Source organism: Thermothelomyces thermophilus, chromosome 6, assembly GCF_000226095.1.
Source record: "Thermothelomyces thermophilus ATCC 42464 chromosome 6, complete sequence".
NCBI lineage: Eukaryota > Fungi > Ascomycota > Sordariomycetes > Sordariales > Chaetomiaceae > Thermothelomyces > Thermothelomyces thermophilus.
Genome location: NC_016477.1, coordinates 4086352 through 4101046, shown reverse-complemented (window position 1 = coordinate 4101046; position 14695 = coordinate 4086352). Strand labels below are relative to the sequence as shown.

Genomic DNA, 14695 nt, shown 5'->3' with positions numbered 1-14695 from the left:
CCCTTGACGAGTTTATCAATGGGGGGTTGAGGGAGATAAGCCAATTTGGGTCTTGGAGAGGCTTTGAAGAATTGCGGCCCTTGTCGCTCGCCTCCGTTTATTCCCCGGACAGGTACTCAGACAGTCCGAGACTAGTTTCCGCATACACTACATACCTTAATAAAGTATATGTGGTGGAGGAGCTCAAGTCGGAGCTGCGAGGAAGCCTCTTCTTACCTGATACACCAGGAAGTGTGCGGAGGTTGTGTGTGCGCAGCGTCTTGAGCAATTCACCGAGTGCTTAGTACCCTGCGAAATCGACTGCCTAGACACTCCTCCTCAAACTACTAGTTGTTGAATATTCGTTCGCCTATATGTACAATTTCCGTGCGCAGCACGTATGTATGTACATACATACGGCAGGTTCACCTCGTAGCGGAGTGTCCGATGGTGCGCTCGAGATAACTAATAGAACTCGCATCATGCGAGTAAAACGTGAGTAAAACTGGGGCGGCATCGTTCATCGCATCGCGCATCGCATTGCGACATTAATTGAAGCGAGCCTGAAGGGCAAGCGCTGGGTAACCATTTTCTTGGGTCATGGACTCGTCGATGCTTACTCGATCGTATTGGCGAAGTGTTCGGGGGCTGAACTTTGGAGATAAGGAACGGTGCCGGGAGTCGTCGTTCTCAAACTGTGCTCTGCAAAGATAAGCTCTTGAGCGGGCCAATGCCGACACGCAGGGAGCTTGGGCCAGGTGCTCAAGAATGGTTTAGTGGGTCTCCGCGGGGTAGTCGGGGGCCAACCTTCGCCTGTTGATAACAGGACTTATTAAGCCACATTACTTGGTATGTATAATTCCATTCATCAGCAACGCTGATTATTGACGAGCGAGGGCCTCTTTCGTGTACTGCGACACGAAGGGCGCAGCTAATCATCGAAAAGGCCACCCGCGAACTGGGCGCACGAGGCTTTCCCTAGATTGCTCGGAGCATTGCCGCCATGTGCGCGGGATCGCTGCTCGGACCTTGTGGGGGTCCGCCAGGTTCGCGAGCCCAGGCGGTCGGGTCCGGGCGGCCGCCAGCAGCTTGGCTCACTAAATAACTAACCTTCGTCGTTAATTGATTCCGGACACCACCAACCTGGAGTTGGCGGTTGCAGCTCGATGCGACTCCCACGACCTAATCGCTTTGCGATGATCTTCGCTACTTGCGGCATACCCTCATGGACGCCATAGACCTGTGGACGCTGCTCAGTTTAACGTTAAGTTAGTCGGGACGGGATGGGAAGAACAAGACCTGGCGTGTGCCTGGCTGCGGACGGGAGCGAATGACACACACCCCCAAGAGATCGCCCAATCGGATCGAGTTCCAATCGAAGCTCGCCAAGGCACCCCCAAAGCATCAGGACATGGATGAGAAGGCTCCCTCGACTCCGGAATTCCAACCTCGAACCTGCTTCCGTCAACAGAATTTTCATCACTTTTCTTGTCAACGCACGGCATAGACGCTCCTTGTCGATCAGTAGAGATTTCGAACCGACCGCGCGGTATAGCAGAGCCCCTGTGATCCCAGGTTCCACGGTCTCAGCAGTCACGTAGCTCCGCGACCGCTGCTCGTGATCGAGGTTTCACGACCCGATGAAGTCGCCAGGCTTTCCTGATGGCGACCCGTTCCCGAACATAGAGTTTTAAGATCAATTTGCGAGCTCGATTTTTTTTACGGGGACACGCAAGGCAATTCAAGTCGATACACGATGGCTCGCGACGGGAGCCATCAAGGGCTCCTCCGCGATTCTAAGCGGTCGCCCCAACGCCCCAAGGACGACGCCGGCCATGATTCCGACTCCGACATTGAAGCGATCGAGTATCTTGACCGCAACGCACCTCGATCACCCAAGTCCGACTACGGCCCGTCGTTTCCCGCGGCAAACAAAGCACGTCAATCGTGGATCCTCCGTTGCCTGGGGCGGCGGAGCCGGTGTTGCATCGGTTTTTTGGCTGGCTTCATCGGGCTGTGGATCTTGCTAAGCGCGGGAGGTGCCTTCGTCTACAAGAAATATCAGGAAGAGCCTCCCTATGGCCAGTCGCCCCCGTGGTACCCGGCCCCTAAGGGCGGCATTGCCAAGACGTGGGCCGAGAGTTATGAGAAGGCGGCCAAGATGGTGAGCAAGATGACGCTGGCGGAAAAGGTCAATGTCACGACCGGGACAGGGTGGCAGATGGGCCTTGCGGTTGGCACCAACGGTCCGGCCGTCCACGTGGGCTTCCCGCAACTGCAGTTGCAGGACGGGCCGTTGGGCATCAGGTTCGCCGATAACATCACCGCCTTTCCCGCAAGCATCACGGTAGGCGCAACCTGGAATCGCCAGTTGATGTACGCGCGTGGCCGTGCTCACGGCATCGAAGCGCGCCAAAAGGGCATTAACGTCCTTCTGGGCCCCTGCGTGGGCCCCCTCGGCCGTATGCCCGCCGGCGGGCGCAACTGGGAAGGATTCGGGGCCGATCCGTACCTGCAGGGCGTGGCGGGTGCCGAGACGGTCAAGGGCATCCAGAGCGAGGGCGTCATGGCCACAATTAAGCACTTCGTCGGAAACGAGCAGGAGCACTTCCGCCAGCCGTGGGAGTGGGGCCTGCCCCATGCCCTCAGTGCCAACATCGACGACCGTACCCTGCACGAGCTGTATGTTTGGCCCTTCGCCGACGCAGTCAAAGCCGGCGTCGCCTCCGTCATGTGCTCCTACAACATGGTCAACAACTCGTACGCCTGCGGCAACAGCAAGTTGCTCAATGGCATCCTCAAGGACGAGATGGGCTTCCAGGGTTTCGTCATGAGCGACTGGCTTGCCCAGCGCTCCGGGGTGGCCTCGGCCCTGGCGGGTCTGGACATGACCATGCCCGGCGATGGCGCGAAGTGGGCCAGCGGAGAGTCGTTTTGGGGACCCGAGCTGAGCAGGGCGGTCCTGAACGGCAGCGTCCCCGTCGATCGCCTGAACGACATGGTCACCCGAATCGTTGCGGCCTGGTACCAGCTGGGGCAGGACGACGAGACCAAGTTCCCGCGCCAGCCGCCCAACTTCTCGTCCTGGACCGATGACCGCACCGGCGTCCTGGCGCCCGGGAGCCCGAGCCCGCAGGAGAAGGTCGTGGTCAACCAGTTCGTGGACGTGAAGGCGAACCACTCCGTCATCGCCCGCGAAGTGGCCGTCCAGGGCACGGTGCTGCTCAAGAATGAGGGATTGCTGCCTATTAGCCGCACTGGCCTAGACGAGGCGGAACTCGAGGCGAGACGTGGCGCTGCTGCGAGAGCGACAGGAAGAAGACGCACCGGAAAGTTCAGCGTTGGCGTGTTTGGGGACGACGCTGGGCCCGGGAAAGGACCCAACTACTGCAAGGATCGTGCTTGGTATGTCGATCCCTCCATCAAACCGTTTCCTAGTCGAAAGAGAGGAGCAGTCTACGCCGTCGATCCAAGCATCACACACGTAGAAACTAACACATTGTAGTAACCAAGGCACGCTGGCTTCGGGCTGGGGTTCCGGGGCCGTCGAGTTCCCTTATTTAGTATCGCCCATTGATGCGCTCCGCAAGGAGTTCGACAGCTCCAAAGTCGAGCTGCACGAGCATCTGACAGATAAGCCATCCTTCGCCGGCAAGGACGCGGCGGTCCTTGAAGACCTGGAACTCTGCATCGTCTTCGTGAACGCCGACGCGGGCGAGGGATTCGTCCGGTGGGAGGACGTCAAGGGAGATCGGCCGAACCTAAACCTCCAGAAAGGCGGCGACGACCTCATTGTCAACGTAGCATCCAAGTGCGGTTCTGGCTCCGGCGACGTCATTGTTGTCGTCCATGCGGTAGGGCCGGTGCTGATGGAGAAGTGGATCGAGCTGCCCAACATCAAAGCTGTTCTCTTCGCCAACCTCCCCGGCCAAGAATCTGGAAATGCGCTTGCCGACGTCCTCTTCGGCAAGGCCAATCCGTCAGGCCATCTGCCCTTCACCATTGGCAAATCCCCGGAGGATTACGGTCCTGGCGGCAAGGTCATGTACCTGCCAAACGGCGTCGTTCCCCAGCAGGATTTCTCGGAGGGTCTGTACGTGGACTACCGCTACTTTGACAAGAAGGATATCGAGCCCCGGTTCGAGTTCGGCTTCGGCCTCAGTTACACCACCTTCAACCTGAGCAACCTTCGCGTCACGTCGCACAAGAACAAGTCGGCCCTGCCGGCAGCCCGGCCGAGCCCCGCCGCGCAACCACCAAGCTACCCGACCGCCATCCCGCCCAAGGACGAAGCCATGTTCCCCCCGGGGTTCCGCGCGCTGGAGAAGTATATTTACCCGTATCTCGAGTCGGTGGATGACATCGAGGTCGGAGACTACCCGTATCCCGACGGCTACGACACGGAGCAGCCCCTGAGCGGCGCCGGGGGCGATGAGGGCGGCAACCCTGACTTGTGGGCGACCTACGTGACTGTCTCGGCGGACGTCAAGAACGATGGCCCCGTGGCCGGCGCCGTGGTGCCGCAGCTATATCTAGAGTATCCCGCCAAGGAGGGGGTGGATTTCCCCGTCCGGGTGCTCCGGGGATTCGACAAGTTCTATCTCGAACCGGGCGAGACGCACGCCGCTCGTTTTAACCTGACGAGGAGGGATCTGAGTTACTGGGATGTCGTGGAGCAGAATTGGGTCATGGTCACGGAGGGAGAGTACAAGTTTCGGGTCGGCTTCAGTTCGAGGGATTTGCCTTTGACGGGCACCTGGTGATGCTCTAACAACTCCTTACTAATGATGCAGACGTCTTGTTGGATTAGTCAAGACCCATCCCGAGGTTACTTGGTTCCCGTGCGGTCTGTATCCCCTCATAATTGGATTTACTACTACTCGTTGCTTCATCTTCACGATCCGCAACAACAATAGTTCGTACGCCCTCCCTCTTTCAACTTCTTAAGAGAAATCTCGCTGCCATAGATGCCAGATCGGGGTTAGGGCTAGGCAGGAGCAGTGTACATACATACAAGTATGGGATATCGGAGGCTTGGGCTTTGGGTATCTCCACTATCTGGGGATGGAGATGCCAAGCCCCGCAACCTGTTCCGATCGGCGCTTGCGCTGGTGAACCCTGGAGCAAAAGTGCCCCTCCTTTTTTTTGAGATCCAGCGATTCCAGGGGTCAGCCACACCGCATCTTCGTCTAGCAATTGCGCGCGCACTTCGGAGTCAACTTCACATATGCCTCAAATATAAGAGAAAAGCAAAGATCCTTTAAGCTTCGCCCTGCCGTTTACCACCGCGCGTTTCTCCCCTCTTCTCGCCTTTGTCCCCGACCCCCTCCAGCAGCGCTCTGCCCCCCCTCTCCCTCTCTCTCTCTCCACGCTCTCTCTCTCTCTCTCTCTCTCTCCGCCCTTTCGACCTAGCATTCCGAACGACCAACGACCGAACCATGTCCGGCGCGGATTCCCCCGAGATCCTTGCCGCGTACGACGCGGTGCGGTCGGACAAGGACGAGACCAACTGGCTGCTTATCTCGTACGTGGGCGAGACGGGCAACAAGCTGGTGCTGAGCAAGACGGGCACGGGCGGGCTGGCCGAGCTGGCGGGCGAGCTGGACGACGGGCAGGTGCAGTACGCGTACGTGCGGGTCGAGTACGCCAACGACGCCGAGAGCAAGCGCATCAAGTTCGTCCTCATCGTCTGGATCGGCCGCAACACCAAGATCATGCGCAAGGCCCGCGTCAGCATCGAGGCCGGCGCCGTCAAGAAGGTGCTCTCCCACTACAGCGTCCAGGTCGACGCCGACGACAAGAGGGACCTCGACACCGACGAGATCGTCGCCAAGCTGCGCAAGGCCGGCGGCGCCGACTACAACGGCGGCAGGGGGTGATGTGACGGGGCGGTCTGGGGACCGTGGCGTTCTCGTTTCAGACACGGCTTTTTTTAATAATAATTTGGATGCTTGGAGGAGGAGAACGGCGGCGGCGGCGGCGGCAGCGGCGGTCATTGTCAATGAAGCATAGCGCGGATAGATCAGGTACATACGGCAGGAGTTAATCATTTCTGGGGGTCGTGCTTTGCTTCCCGCAGTTGTATTTTTTTATTCTCCCTTTATTCCTCCTGTTCGCCGGTCCTATGGTTCCTTTTCCTGCGAACCGCAGCAGCCCTTGGCGAACGGCTGGCTTCCCCATCACGACACAAACGGAAGCTGTTCGAAGGCCTGAAACCGGAACCTGCCCCCCACGGCGTACATGTACGATGATTGGGTCAGAACCGCGCAAGCTGCCGCTCAAAGCTGTTGGAATGCTGCGCTTGCGGGTCCTTGAGCAATCGGCTGGCGATAAACAAACCGGTGCATCCGACCGTGACCCCCTCTCATTCCCGTAACCCTCTCCCAGTTCTCTCTCTCTGTGTGTCTCTCGGGTCTGAGCTAGAGATTTACGATCCCTACCAACATCTTCCTTCTTTATTCTTATTCCTTCCCCATTTTTGCCATTCTTTTTTTTTTCCTCTCCCTACTAATTATCGCACCCGGGAAACTCCTGTGCGAATGGGTCGCTTCTTCATCACGGGCTCGTCCGACGGCCTCGGTTCCCTGACGGCCCGGCGCCTGGTTGCAAAAGGACACCAAGTAGTCCTCCACGCACGTAACGCCGAGCGCGCCCGCGACGCCTCGGCCGCCTGCCCGGGGGCCGAGGCGGTGTTGGTGGCAGACCTGACCAGCATCGACGAGACGAAGGAGCTCGCGGCGGCGGCGGACAAGCTCGGCCCTTATGACGCAATCATCCACAACGCGGGCGTCTACGTGGGGATGGAGAGCGTCCCGGGCAAGTCGGGCCTGCCGACCCTCTTCGCCGTCAACACGCTCGCCCCGTACTTGCTGACCTGCCTCATGGCGAAGCCGAAGCGGCTCGTGTACGTCTCGTCCGGCATGCACGCGGCCGGCCGGCCGCCCAAGCTGCACGGCAAGGGGAAGCAGATCCTGTCCACTGGCTATAGCGATAGCAAGCTCCACAATGTCATGTTTGCCAAGGCGTTTGCCCGCCGCTGGGCCCAGGTCGGCTGCTACTCGGTCGACCCGGGCTGGGTGCCCACCAATATGGGCGGGCCCTCGGCCCCGGACAGGGTCGACGACGGCGTCGACACCTATGTCATGCTCGCACTGGGGGAAGGCGAGGCCGGATGGAGCCGGGGCGGCTATTTTTTCAAGTCGAGAGAGAGACAGCCGAGTGCCGTTGCCGGAGATGTGAAGCTGCAGGACGAGCTGCTGGATGAGTTGGCCAGCATCAGCGGTGTCCCAGTGCCTACAGCCTAGTAAAGTTGTCACTGCAGAACGCGGGCGACGAGTGGGGGTTAGGAGTGTGGTGTGCCTGTTGCGCGGTTCAAAGATGGCATATAGCTCGACGTCGTCGCGGGCCGATCTCTTCGTGCTGAAAGTATGTATTGTATTGTATGTATGTATGTACATACATAACATACATACGGATTACATGTGGCCCATATCCGCCCATGTCGGAACCGCCGCCGGGACCCAGGCGGGCGAGGCCTAGACCGATCCTCCACACGCTACGTCTGGCAAACAACCCACGCCTCGATCTAGTTGGCCATCGTTGTGCTCCGCTTCCCGATAATTACACAGTAGATCGTAAAAGATAGCTCTCTCTCTGCTGCTGTTCCGTTCCGCTTGGCACATGTCACTTGTTTGTCAAAAACGCGCAAACTCCCCACCACTAGACAATAGATCTCTGGAAAAGCCGAGATAGCTTCGTTTTAGGGTCGCTCCCGAGCAGCAAAAGCATGCCTCTTCCGATGCTGAATGCCGAGTTGACAAAAGTGCCAGTTTCTGGTCCGAAGGATCCAGACGGTTCCGGCGCCACTCCACCAACAGTTCGCGGGGTTTAGGGCAGATACGAGACATCAACGTAATAGTTTTTGGAGTGTCCTGTATGTAGACGTAATGAAGCGTAACATCCTTGTTTGTGGGAATGGGCATCCAATGCCAGCCGAACTGGTTCCCGACTAGGACTTCTTGTGGGGGGGGTATAAGAGGAGCTAACATTTTTTAGCTTGCACACAAGTGTTCACCCATTTCGAGGTGGAAGACCTGTACTGCTACCTACACCATAAGCGACCTTATTGTCCCCCCAAGCTCCTTCGAGAGTAGAAACTGCCGTCATGAACTCTTCCAGGAGACTCCGCCTGTTCTCCTTTGCCTCGGACACTGCGAATCAGAATGAGTCCTCTGGGAGGCTGCCCATGCTGACCCGGCCTCTCACGGCCCGTAACAACATAGTGGCCGCTCTGGGGGAGTTTGTCGGCACCTTCCTGTTCCTGTTCTTCTCCTTCGCGGGCACGCAAATCGCCAACACTCCCCCTCCGACCCCTCCGGCAGGAAGTGACACTCCTCTGCCCAACACTTCCAATCTCATGTTCATCGCTCTCGCTTTTGGCCTCAGCTTGATGGCCAATGTCTGGGCCTTTTACCGGGTCACTGGTGGACTCTTCAATCCTGTTGTAAGTCGCTGACTGATTCCTCTCCAACGATAGCTGAAGAAGAAGAAGAGGAAAACAAAACATTTACGTTATGGCTGAAACAAGGGGTCGTCAAGGTCGCTCTCGCCCTGTTTCTGGTTGGAGGGCTTTCCGGCATCCGAGTCTTGGTCGTTGTGATTGCTCAATTCATCGGGGGCATCGCTGCCGCCGCCGTTGTCTCGGCACTCTTTCCCGGTCCGATGATGGTGGCAACGACGCTGGGCGGAGGGGCCAGCATCTCGCAAGGCTTGTTCATCGAGATGTTTCTCACCGCCCAGCTCGTCTTTGTCATCATCATGCTCGCCGCTGAGAAGCACAAGTCGACCTTCCTCGCTCCGATCGGGATAGGAATCGCCTTCTTCCTGGCAGAGCTTATTGGTATGTTCGCATAACTTATCATCTCATACGGACTGTGTGCGTCTAAAGTTGTTTTTTTTTTTTTGTTGACTATTAATGAATAAAAAGGGGTCTACTTCACGGGAGGGTCGTTGAACCCAGCTCGGTCTCTCGGCCCGGCGGTCGTGAACCACAGCTTTCCCGGGTACTTCTGGATCTATTGGGTGGGACCCCTCCTTGGGTCCCTCCTTGCATGTGCCTTCTACGTCCTGCTTAAGTACCTCCGGTGGAAGGAGTGCAACCCCAGTCAGGATTGGTACGCCGACCCGCAATCGATTTCCCCCTCCCGGCTTGTCCCTCTATCGTTGTAGACCGCTGACTGCGAGTGAAGGAACGAGATCGAAAAGCAAGAGTCTGAGAGACAACTCAGGAACAAGGCGTCTAAAAACATCACCGAACGGCCAAGCACCAGCCCGACCGATGCAACCCATGCGGCAGATGTACAACCGCAAGTACAACCGCAATCGAATCTTGACTAATGGTAATTTGTTCAATCGTAGTAGTTGATTGGTGGGCTACTAGAGAGCAGCATATTACGGAGTGGTCATCAACACATTGTCCCCATTGCATGGATAGGGACAGGCGAGCAATACAGTTTCTTCATAAGTTGGCTCGCTAGACGGTCAGATACCTAGCTTTGGCTGTTGAAAACCCGGGACTCTTTAAGTATAGGCCTTCACGCTTGGCGGGTGCTTGTTGCATTGGATCAACCGGATCGGACCAGTCACACCCTGCCTAGGAGTTTTCCAGTATTAAACTTAATTCCAGCAGACGCAACAAGAGTATTAGTTTTATAGTCAGCGCAATGCTATTGGGGGCGACCATTAACTGGGCTTGCGAAAAGTGTCTTGAGCCAACAGTTCATGGGAAACACATGTCTGAAGTGAGAGGAGTAAAAGAGGAAGAATAATATGCTTAGATGGGGCAGATGCTTCGTGACGTCAGGCAAGCAGCGGCTTTCGTCATTACCAGTAGTGTACGAAGGTATATTCTTCAAGACGTACTCGGTACCTAGGTAATCATGCCTCTGACTCTCCATGTCTAGGCAGCAAAATGAATCAAAAGCAAAACAACGGAAGCGGGCTTTCAGGGAGATACAGTCTCGCAATCAGGTTTCGACACACTCGATACCAGCAAAGTACTCTCAGTCCAATGATAATTAAGTGACAAGCTCCGCACCACCGTACTAATATAACTCTCCCCTGGTCGTCCCTATTTACATAAAGCCCTTGCCTAATAATACTCGTTGGAAGGGTTAAAATTGTCACGTCGGGCGGGGATCACAGTACCCGAAGTTGGGTTGGCAGCCGGCGATGTAGCCACAGTAGGTGTCGCCCTCGCCGCACCAGCCAAACTGGCTGCAGCAGCGCCCGAACTGGGAGCCGAGGCAGTTCACGTTGTTGCCGCACCTGCCGTCGGTGCTGGACACCTGGCCGGGGGGCAGCGTGAAGGCGGGAGGGGACGACGAGGTGCTGGTGGTGCTGCTGCTGGAGGTGACCGTGGTGGAGGTCGCCGTCGCCGTCGTCGAGCTGCTCGTGGTGGAGCTGGTGGTGATGTTGTTCGGCGGTTCGCCGGGAATGCCCGGGACGCCCATGCAGGCGCCGAACTGGCTCTGGCAGCCGGCGCCGCAGTACTCCTCCGAGGAGCCGCACCAGAAGAACTGGGAGCAGCAGGGGCCGAAGTTGGGGTTGCCAACGCAGATGGTGTTGTTGCCGCACCTGCCGTCCTTGGTGACCTCGAGAGGGCCGGTTGGGGTCGGGCCGGACGAAGTCGACGTCGAGGACGGAATGCTGGTAATAGTGCTGCTCGAGGTCGTAGATGGCGGTTGCTGAGACGTGCTCGTACTGGAGCTGGAGCTTGCGGGCGGAGTCGATGACGATGTCGACGTGGCCGGAGGGTCCCTGGGCCATCCGCAAGTGCCATAATCGGGCTGGCAGCGGAAGAGCGGATGGCAATGGTCGATCGAGTCTCCGCAGAAGCCGTACTCGGAGCAGCAGAGATCTCCGGGGCATCTCCCGTATTCGGGGCCGCATTGGCCGGTAGACTGGCGCACACCAAGTTCAGCCAGGTTGCTGCTCGCGAAGCGGTGCCCGTTATTATTGGACCTTGAAAGCCGGTGCCGCCCGACCAAGGCCGCCGCCAACTCGGCTTCGTCTTTCGCCGCCGCTGGATCGCTGAGGGCGCCGGCCCAGCACAAGGCCGCCGCCGCCAGTCCGAGATAGATGGATCTCATTTCTTCAGCAGCCGCTCCCGGTCCGTGCCGCTACAGAGAGTAGGGAGGATGTGCGTGATGTGTGCGTGATCGACGAGAGCAAACGCGCAGATCTCCCAGATGGGAGGGGTGGGAGTCATCGTGCAGATAATTATGAAGCCCGGCAACCTTCGCGCAGTGCATGCCGTCGGTCGGTGCCAGCTTTTCCCCAAAGCTCGACTGCCGGCGGTAAATCAGAGATCCGCGGGGGGGTTGGCGGCATCCGCAGTCGGAAAGGTGGTGCCAAGCGTGCTCTGGAATTAATATCACGACTGAAGAGGTGGTAACAAACACTATCCGGAGCATTGTTGGGTTATACGAGGGCAAACCTTGATGAGGCTAAATGAACGGTTGCCGATTTTACCGGCCAGAGTGAGCATTGGCAGGGCCAGCGTGAGATAATATTCCGTCTCGCCGTGGCCTCAGAAGGGTCGCATGGGGCGCCTAAACCCGGTGGTTCAATATCACAGACGCAACGATGAGCCCGGTGACTGGACCTTTTATTGGAACGGTGTCACCAACGGGACTCGCTTCAATGCGGGGGGTTTAACTATGGAAGGTCGACCAGGTCATTCTAGAACACCCCAAGGGCCACTTTGAAAGCCTATTAATTCGGAATGTGGTGATGTGTGGTTCAACCCAAAAATGGGTTGGGAAATAGATGAGTTCAATGTTACCGTTACCTTCCCCTCGCCCTCAGTACATGTTAGCTCTGCCCATCAGAGTTTGGTCAAGCAACTGACAGTTTCCTTACTTCTGAATTCGGCGAGGGACTCAGGTGCGGATAAATGCGAATCAGGCACTTCGGGGGTTGCGAGACTCCTAACAGCAACATGAACTCAACCGACAGCTAAAAGACTGGACACAGAAATCATCCCATGTCAAGTTATCGCCCCCCACAAGCAGCATCCGTTCAATGGCATTCGACCATCTCCTGCTGATTATGCACGGTAATTACGTTTTGACCTCTACCCCTTCATCCCCCAACAGTTTCTCGGCAGCCCGGAATTCGTCGTGTCCAAAGAGTACATCTCTCCAGGCTTTGGAGTACGGCAGGGCATCAGAAGGTGGCAACGGTCCCTGGTAGAATTTGCGTATCTCATCTACCACACCGGATTTCCGGGGTTGACCCTGGGGACTATTGGATACCAACATGGTGAGGTTGCATCGAGGGATGCGCAATTTGTCAAAGAGCCGGAGTCGGTATCTCACGGTCGGGCCATCCTTTCCGTCAACTTCCCGAAAAAGAACTTCCAGTGAGGCTGCCGACTCGATGGCGATACCCGCGCCAGCGGCGTGGGAGGGCATCATGACATGTGCTGCGTCGCCCACTACCACGGTGCGGGCGCGGGCGAAGCTGTCCAGCGGCGGTCGTGTTTTCGCATGATGAACGTGGATGCCATCCTCAGTAGGCATGAAAATCATCCTTTTGATCGACTGATGGAAGTTTTGGGCTACGGAGAGGACCTCTTCCCTTGGCACCTGCGAGTGCCACACCCCGTCCTCGTCACGGTCGGGTTGCGTATCGTGCACGAGAGCGATGTTCAGCACCTTGCCACCGCGGCACACATAGCTGACCCAGAACGCTCGGGTGCTCGGATCCAGCCACGCCACGAAACCGGAGTGCTCGCTGCTGTAGACGGACCCGAGCTCCGGGTCGGCCATGACGATGTCCATGGGAACTAGCCAGCGATAGATGGATCGGCCGTTTCGGCGGGCTTCGCAGGGATGTCCGGCGACTTCGGAAATCAGCTGACTCTGTATCAATCGTGTTCTATGTTAGTAGATGAATTGCACAAGCATTGACTCCTTCCAGGGAACACTTGCATGTGCGCCATCCGCAACAACGATCAAATCCTTGTGGATAGTCTGGCCATTGGCCAGCCTTATAACTCCACTCTCGCAATCCAACCCCTCGACCTTGTATCCCAACTTGATCTGCGCGGGAGCTGCAGGAATCACGTCCGTAGGCGGCGCCGTAGCAAGGTTCCTCAGCTCGCTGTGCAAGTCCACGCGGTGAAATAACCATACCCCATTTTTCAGCACCCCATCGCCGTCGGCAAAATCTTGTCGCTGCAGGGTAACGGAAGGATCTGTGGCCGAACGGATTACCAGTGACCGATTTGGCATTGCCATTGCCTTTTCCATGTCGAAACCCCAGCGACTCAAGACCAGGGCGGCGTTGGGCGTCATGGTGATTGCGGCGCCAACCTCGTTCTTGAATTGTGACCTCTCGAATACCTCCACATCCCAACCCGCGCGGCGAAGGGCAATGGAAGCTGCGAGACCAGCAATGCCCGCACCGATCACGCCAGCATACCCACAAGGAGATGCTTCGTGTCCTGATTCATGACGTTCCTGACAATTCATTGTGGCAGACATGATGTGAGAACGGCCAGCAGGGTTCGATAGGAATCTAGTTCAGAGTTTTCCGCTAGGCGGCTACGAGAAGCCAAGATAATTAATTAAGCCGCCTACACGTCGTAATCACGTGTTGTTTTCAACCAGGCACAGTCGAGGTTGCTTTTTTCCTCCCGTGAAGAGAATAGAATATAATTACGGAATGAAAGTAGGGAAGGAACATCTGGAATCCCCCCACTTGCAGGTCCGAACCAAGAACTCATTGCCCGGTGCGACCTGCCCGATGGTTATAGGACGAAAGGACGGGAAGGGGCACAAAGTGACGGAAGAGCAAAGCGTGCAGGAGGCAATCTTGCTGTGATTAAGCAGTTCTCCCTTGGCCCAGTCCTTGGATGCTAAATAGCAAAGCGATGTGAGATTGGGCCATGCGGGTCAGCATCTGTCAAATGCGGGTATTAAGGAGCGTGCGAATTGAGAGCCTCCTCAAAGAAGACTCCCTAAAGAGGAGGAGAACAAGCGTGACAGAAGAAAGGGGATTGGGAAATATCTCTCAGATCCCATCATTCCCCTTGAAACATATTAGTGGGTGGACACTTCCTTAAGATGAAAACGAACTTTATAATTATATCAGGTTAATTTAAAGAAGGGAAAGGGGTTCAGAAAATTTGACGACGGGGTGCTGTTAGACAGCTATTTTCAGCAAAGTTTTGGTCACATTCAAGAGCGATGTTGAGCATCCTCTTCGCTACGGCATTCTTTCGAGGCAGATATATGAGTATGCCGATGGTGTCTGGTGAGATGCAGATTACCTAGCCGTCATTACAAATGCTAAAGACATGTCTTTTGACGTTACGTGTGTAGATATAGAGGGCCCTCAATTGAGGTAAACTTCACCAAACGGCCCGACAGACGCCGCTCCCCTTCTGGGCTCACAATGTCAAAGCATGCCTTGATTACGTCAAAAACATCTCTCTCTCATCTTAATGTCATTTGGAAGGGCCTGCTCCCACCAGACGTAATGGTGTTAGTATCCTCGTCATGGCTATCCTAAATAACGATGAATGTCACCCGTTCTGCTCTCCATCATTTCCCAGATAATGGTCAGGGAGATAGAAAAATGCAAATGTGGACGTCCTTTTAGCATGGCGTTGACCAGTTTCCCTATACTTCCAAAACGAAAGGATACG

General features: G+C 56.4%; 7 protein-coding genes across 7 annotated transcripts; 4 read left to right on the top strand and 3 right to left on the bottom strand.

Moving 5' to 3' along the window:
• Positions 1-1735: 1735 nt before the first annotated feature.
• On the top strand, positions 1736-4742 carry MYCTH_38200 (glycoside hydrolase family 3 protein; the record flags this gene model as incomplete). Its single annotated transcript, XM_003666443.1, has 2 exons — positions 1736-3384; positions 3485-4742. 2 exons carry the CDS (start codon positions 1736-1738, stop codon positions 4740-4742), a joined length of 2907 nt encoding a protein of 968 aa, XP_003666491.1.
• A 409-nt stretch (positions 4743-5151) lies between these two features.
• Positions 5152-6344, top strand: MYCTH_2316418 (uncharacterized protein). The gene has a single exon (XM_003666442.1). It carries the CDS (start codon positions 5418-5420, stop codon positions 5856-5858), a length of 441 nt encoding a protein of 146 aa, XP_003666490.1. The 5' UTR covers positions 5152-5417; the 3' UTR covers positions 5859-6344.
• Positions 6345-6369: 25 nt separating this feature from the next.
• On the top strand, positions 6370-7407 carry MYCTH_2311238 (uncharacterized protein). The gene has a single exon (XM_003666441.1). It carries the CDS (start codon positions 6519-6521, stop codon positions 7281-7283), a length of 765 nt encoding a protein of 254 aa, XP_003666489.1. The 5' UTR covers positions 6370-6518; the 3' UTR covers positions 7284-7407.
• Positions 7408-8143: 736 nt separating this feature from the next.
• Positions 8144-9375, top strand: MYCTH_90632 (aquaporin-like protein; the record flags this gene model as incomplete). Its single annotated transcript, XM_003666440.1, has 4 exons — positions 8144-8486; positions 8516-8878; positions 8966-9152; positions 9228-9375. 4 exons carry the CDS (start codon positions 8144-8146, stop codon positions 9373-9375), a joined length of 1041 nt encoding a protein of 346 aa, XP_003666488.1.
• Positions 9376-10160: 785 nt separating this feature from the next.
• MYCTH_37844 (carbohydrate-binding module family 18 protein) lies at positions 10161-11129 on the bottom strand (the record flags this gene model as incomplete). The annotated part of the gene is made up of 1 exon (XM_003666439.1): positions 10161-11129. The coding sequence occupies one exon, from the start codon at positions 11127-11129 to the stop codon at positions 10161-10163; it is 969 nt and encodes a 322-aa protein (XP_003666487.1).
• Positions 11130-11848: 719 nt separating this feature from the next.
• On the bottom strand, positions 11849-12930 carry MYCTH_2311235 (uncharacterized protein). The gene has a single exon (XM_003666438.1). The coding sequence runs from the start codon at positions 12822-12824 to the stop codon at positions 12102-12104; it is 723 nt and encodes a 240-aa protein (XP_003666486.1). The 5' UTR covers positions 12825-12930; the 3' UTR covers positions 11849-12101.
• A 35-nt stretch (positions 12931-12965) lies between these two features.
• Positions 12966-13409, bottom strand: MYCTH_2046354 (uncharacterized protein; the record flags this gene model as incomplete). The annotated part of the gene is made up of 1 exon (XM_003666437.1): positions 12966-13409. A coding segment is annotated over one exon (444 nt), but the record flags the coding sequence as incomplete, so codon positions are not given.
• Between the last annotated feature and the right edge of the window lie 1286 nt (positions 13410-14695).

Coding starts and splice junctions, on each gene's coding strand:
- MYCTH_2316418 (XM_003666442.1), top strand. CDS start 5,418: ATGTCCGGCGCGGATTCCCCCGAGATCCTTGCCGCGTACGACGCGGTG.
- MYCTH_2311238 (XM_003666441.1), top strand. CDS start 6,519: ATGGGTCGCTTCTTCATCACGGGCTCGTCCGACGGCCTCGGTTCCCTG.
- MYCTH_2311235 (XM_003666438.1), bottom strand. CDS start 12,824: ATGGACATCGTCATGGCCGACCCGGAGCTCGGGTCCGTCTACAGCAGC.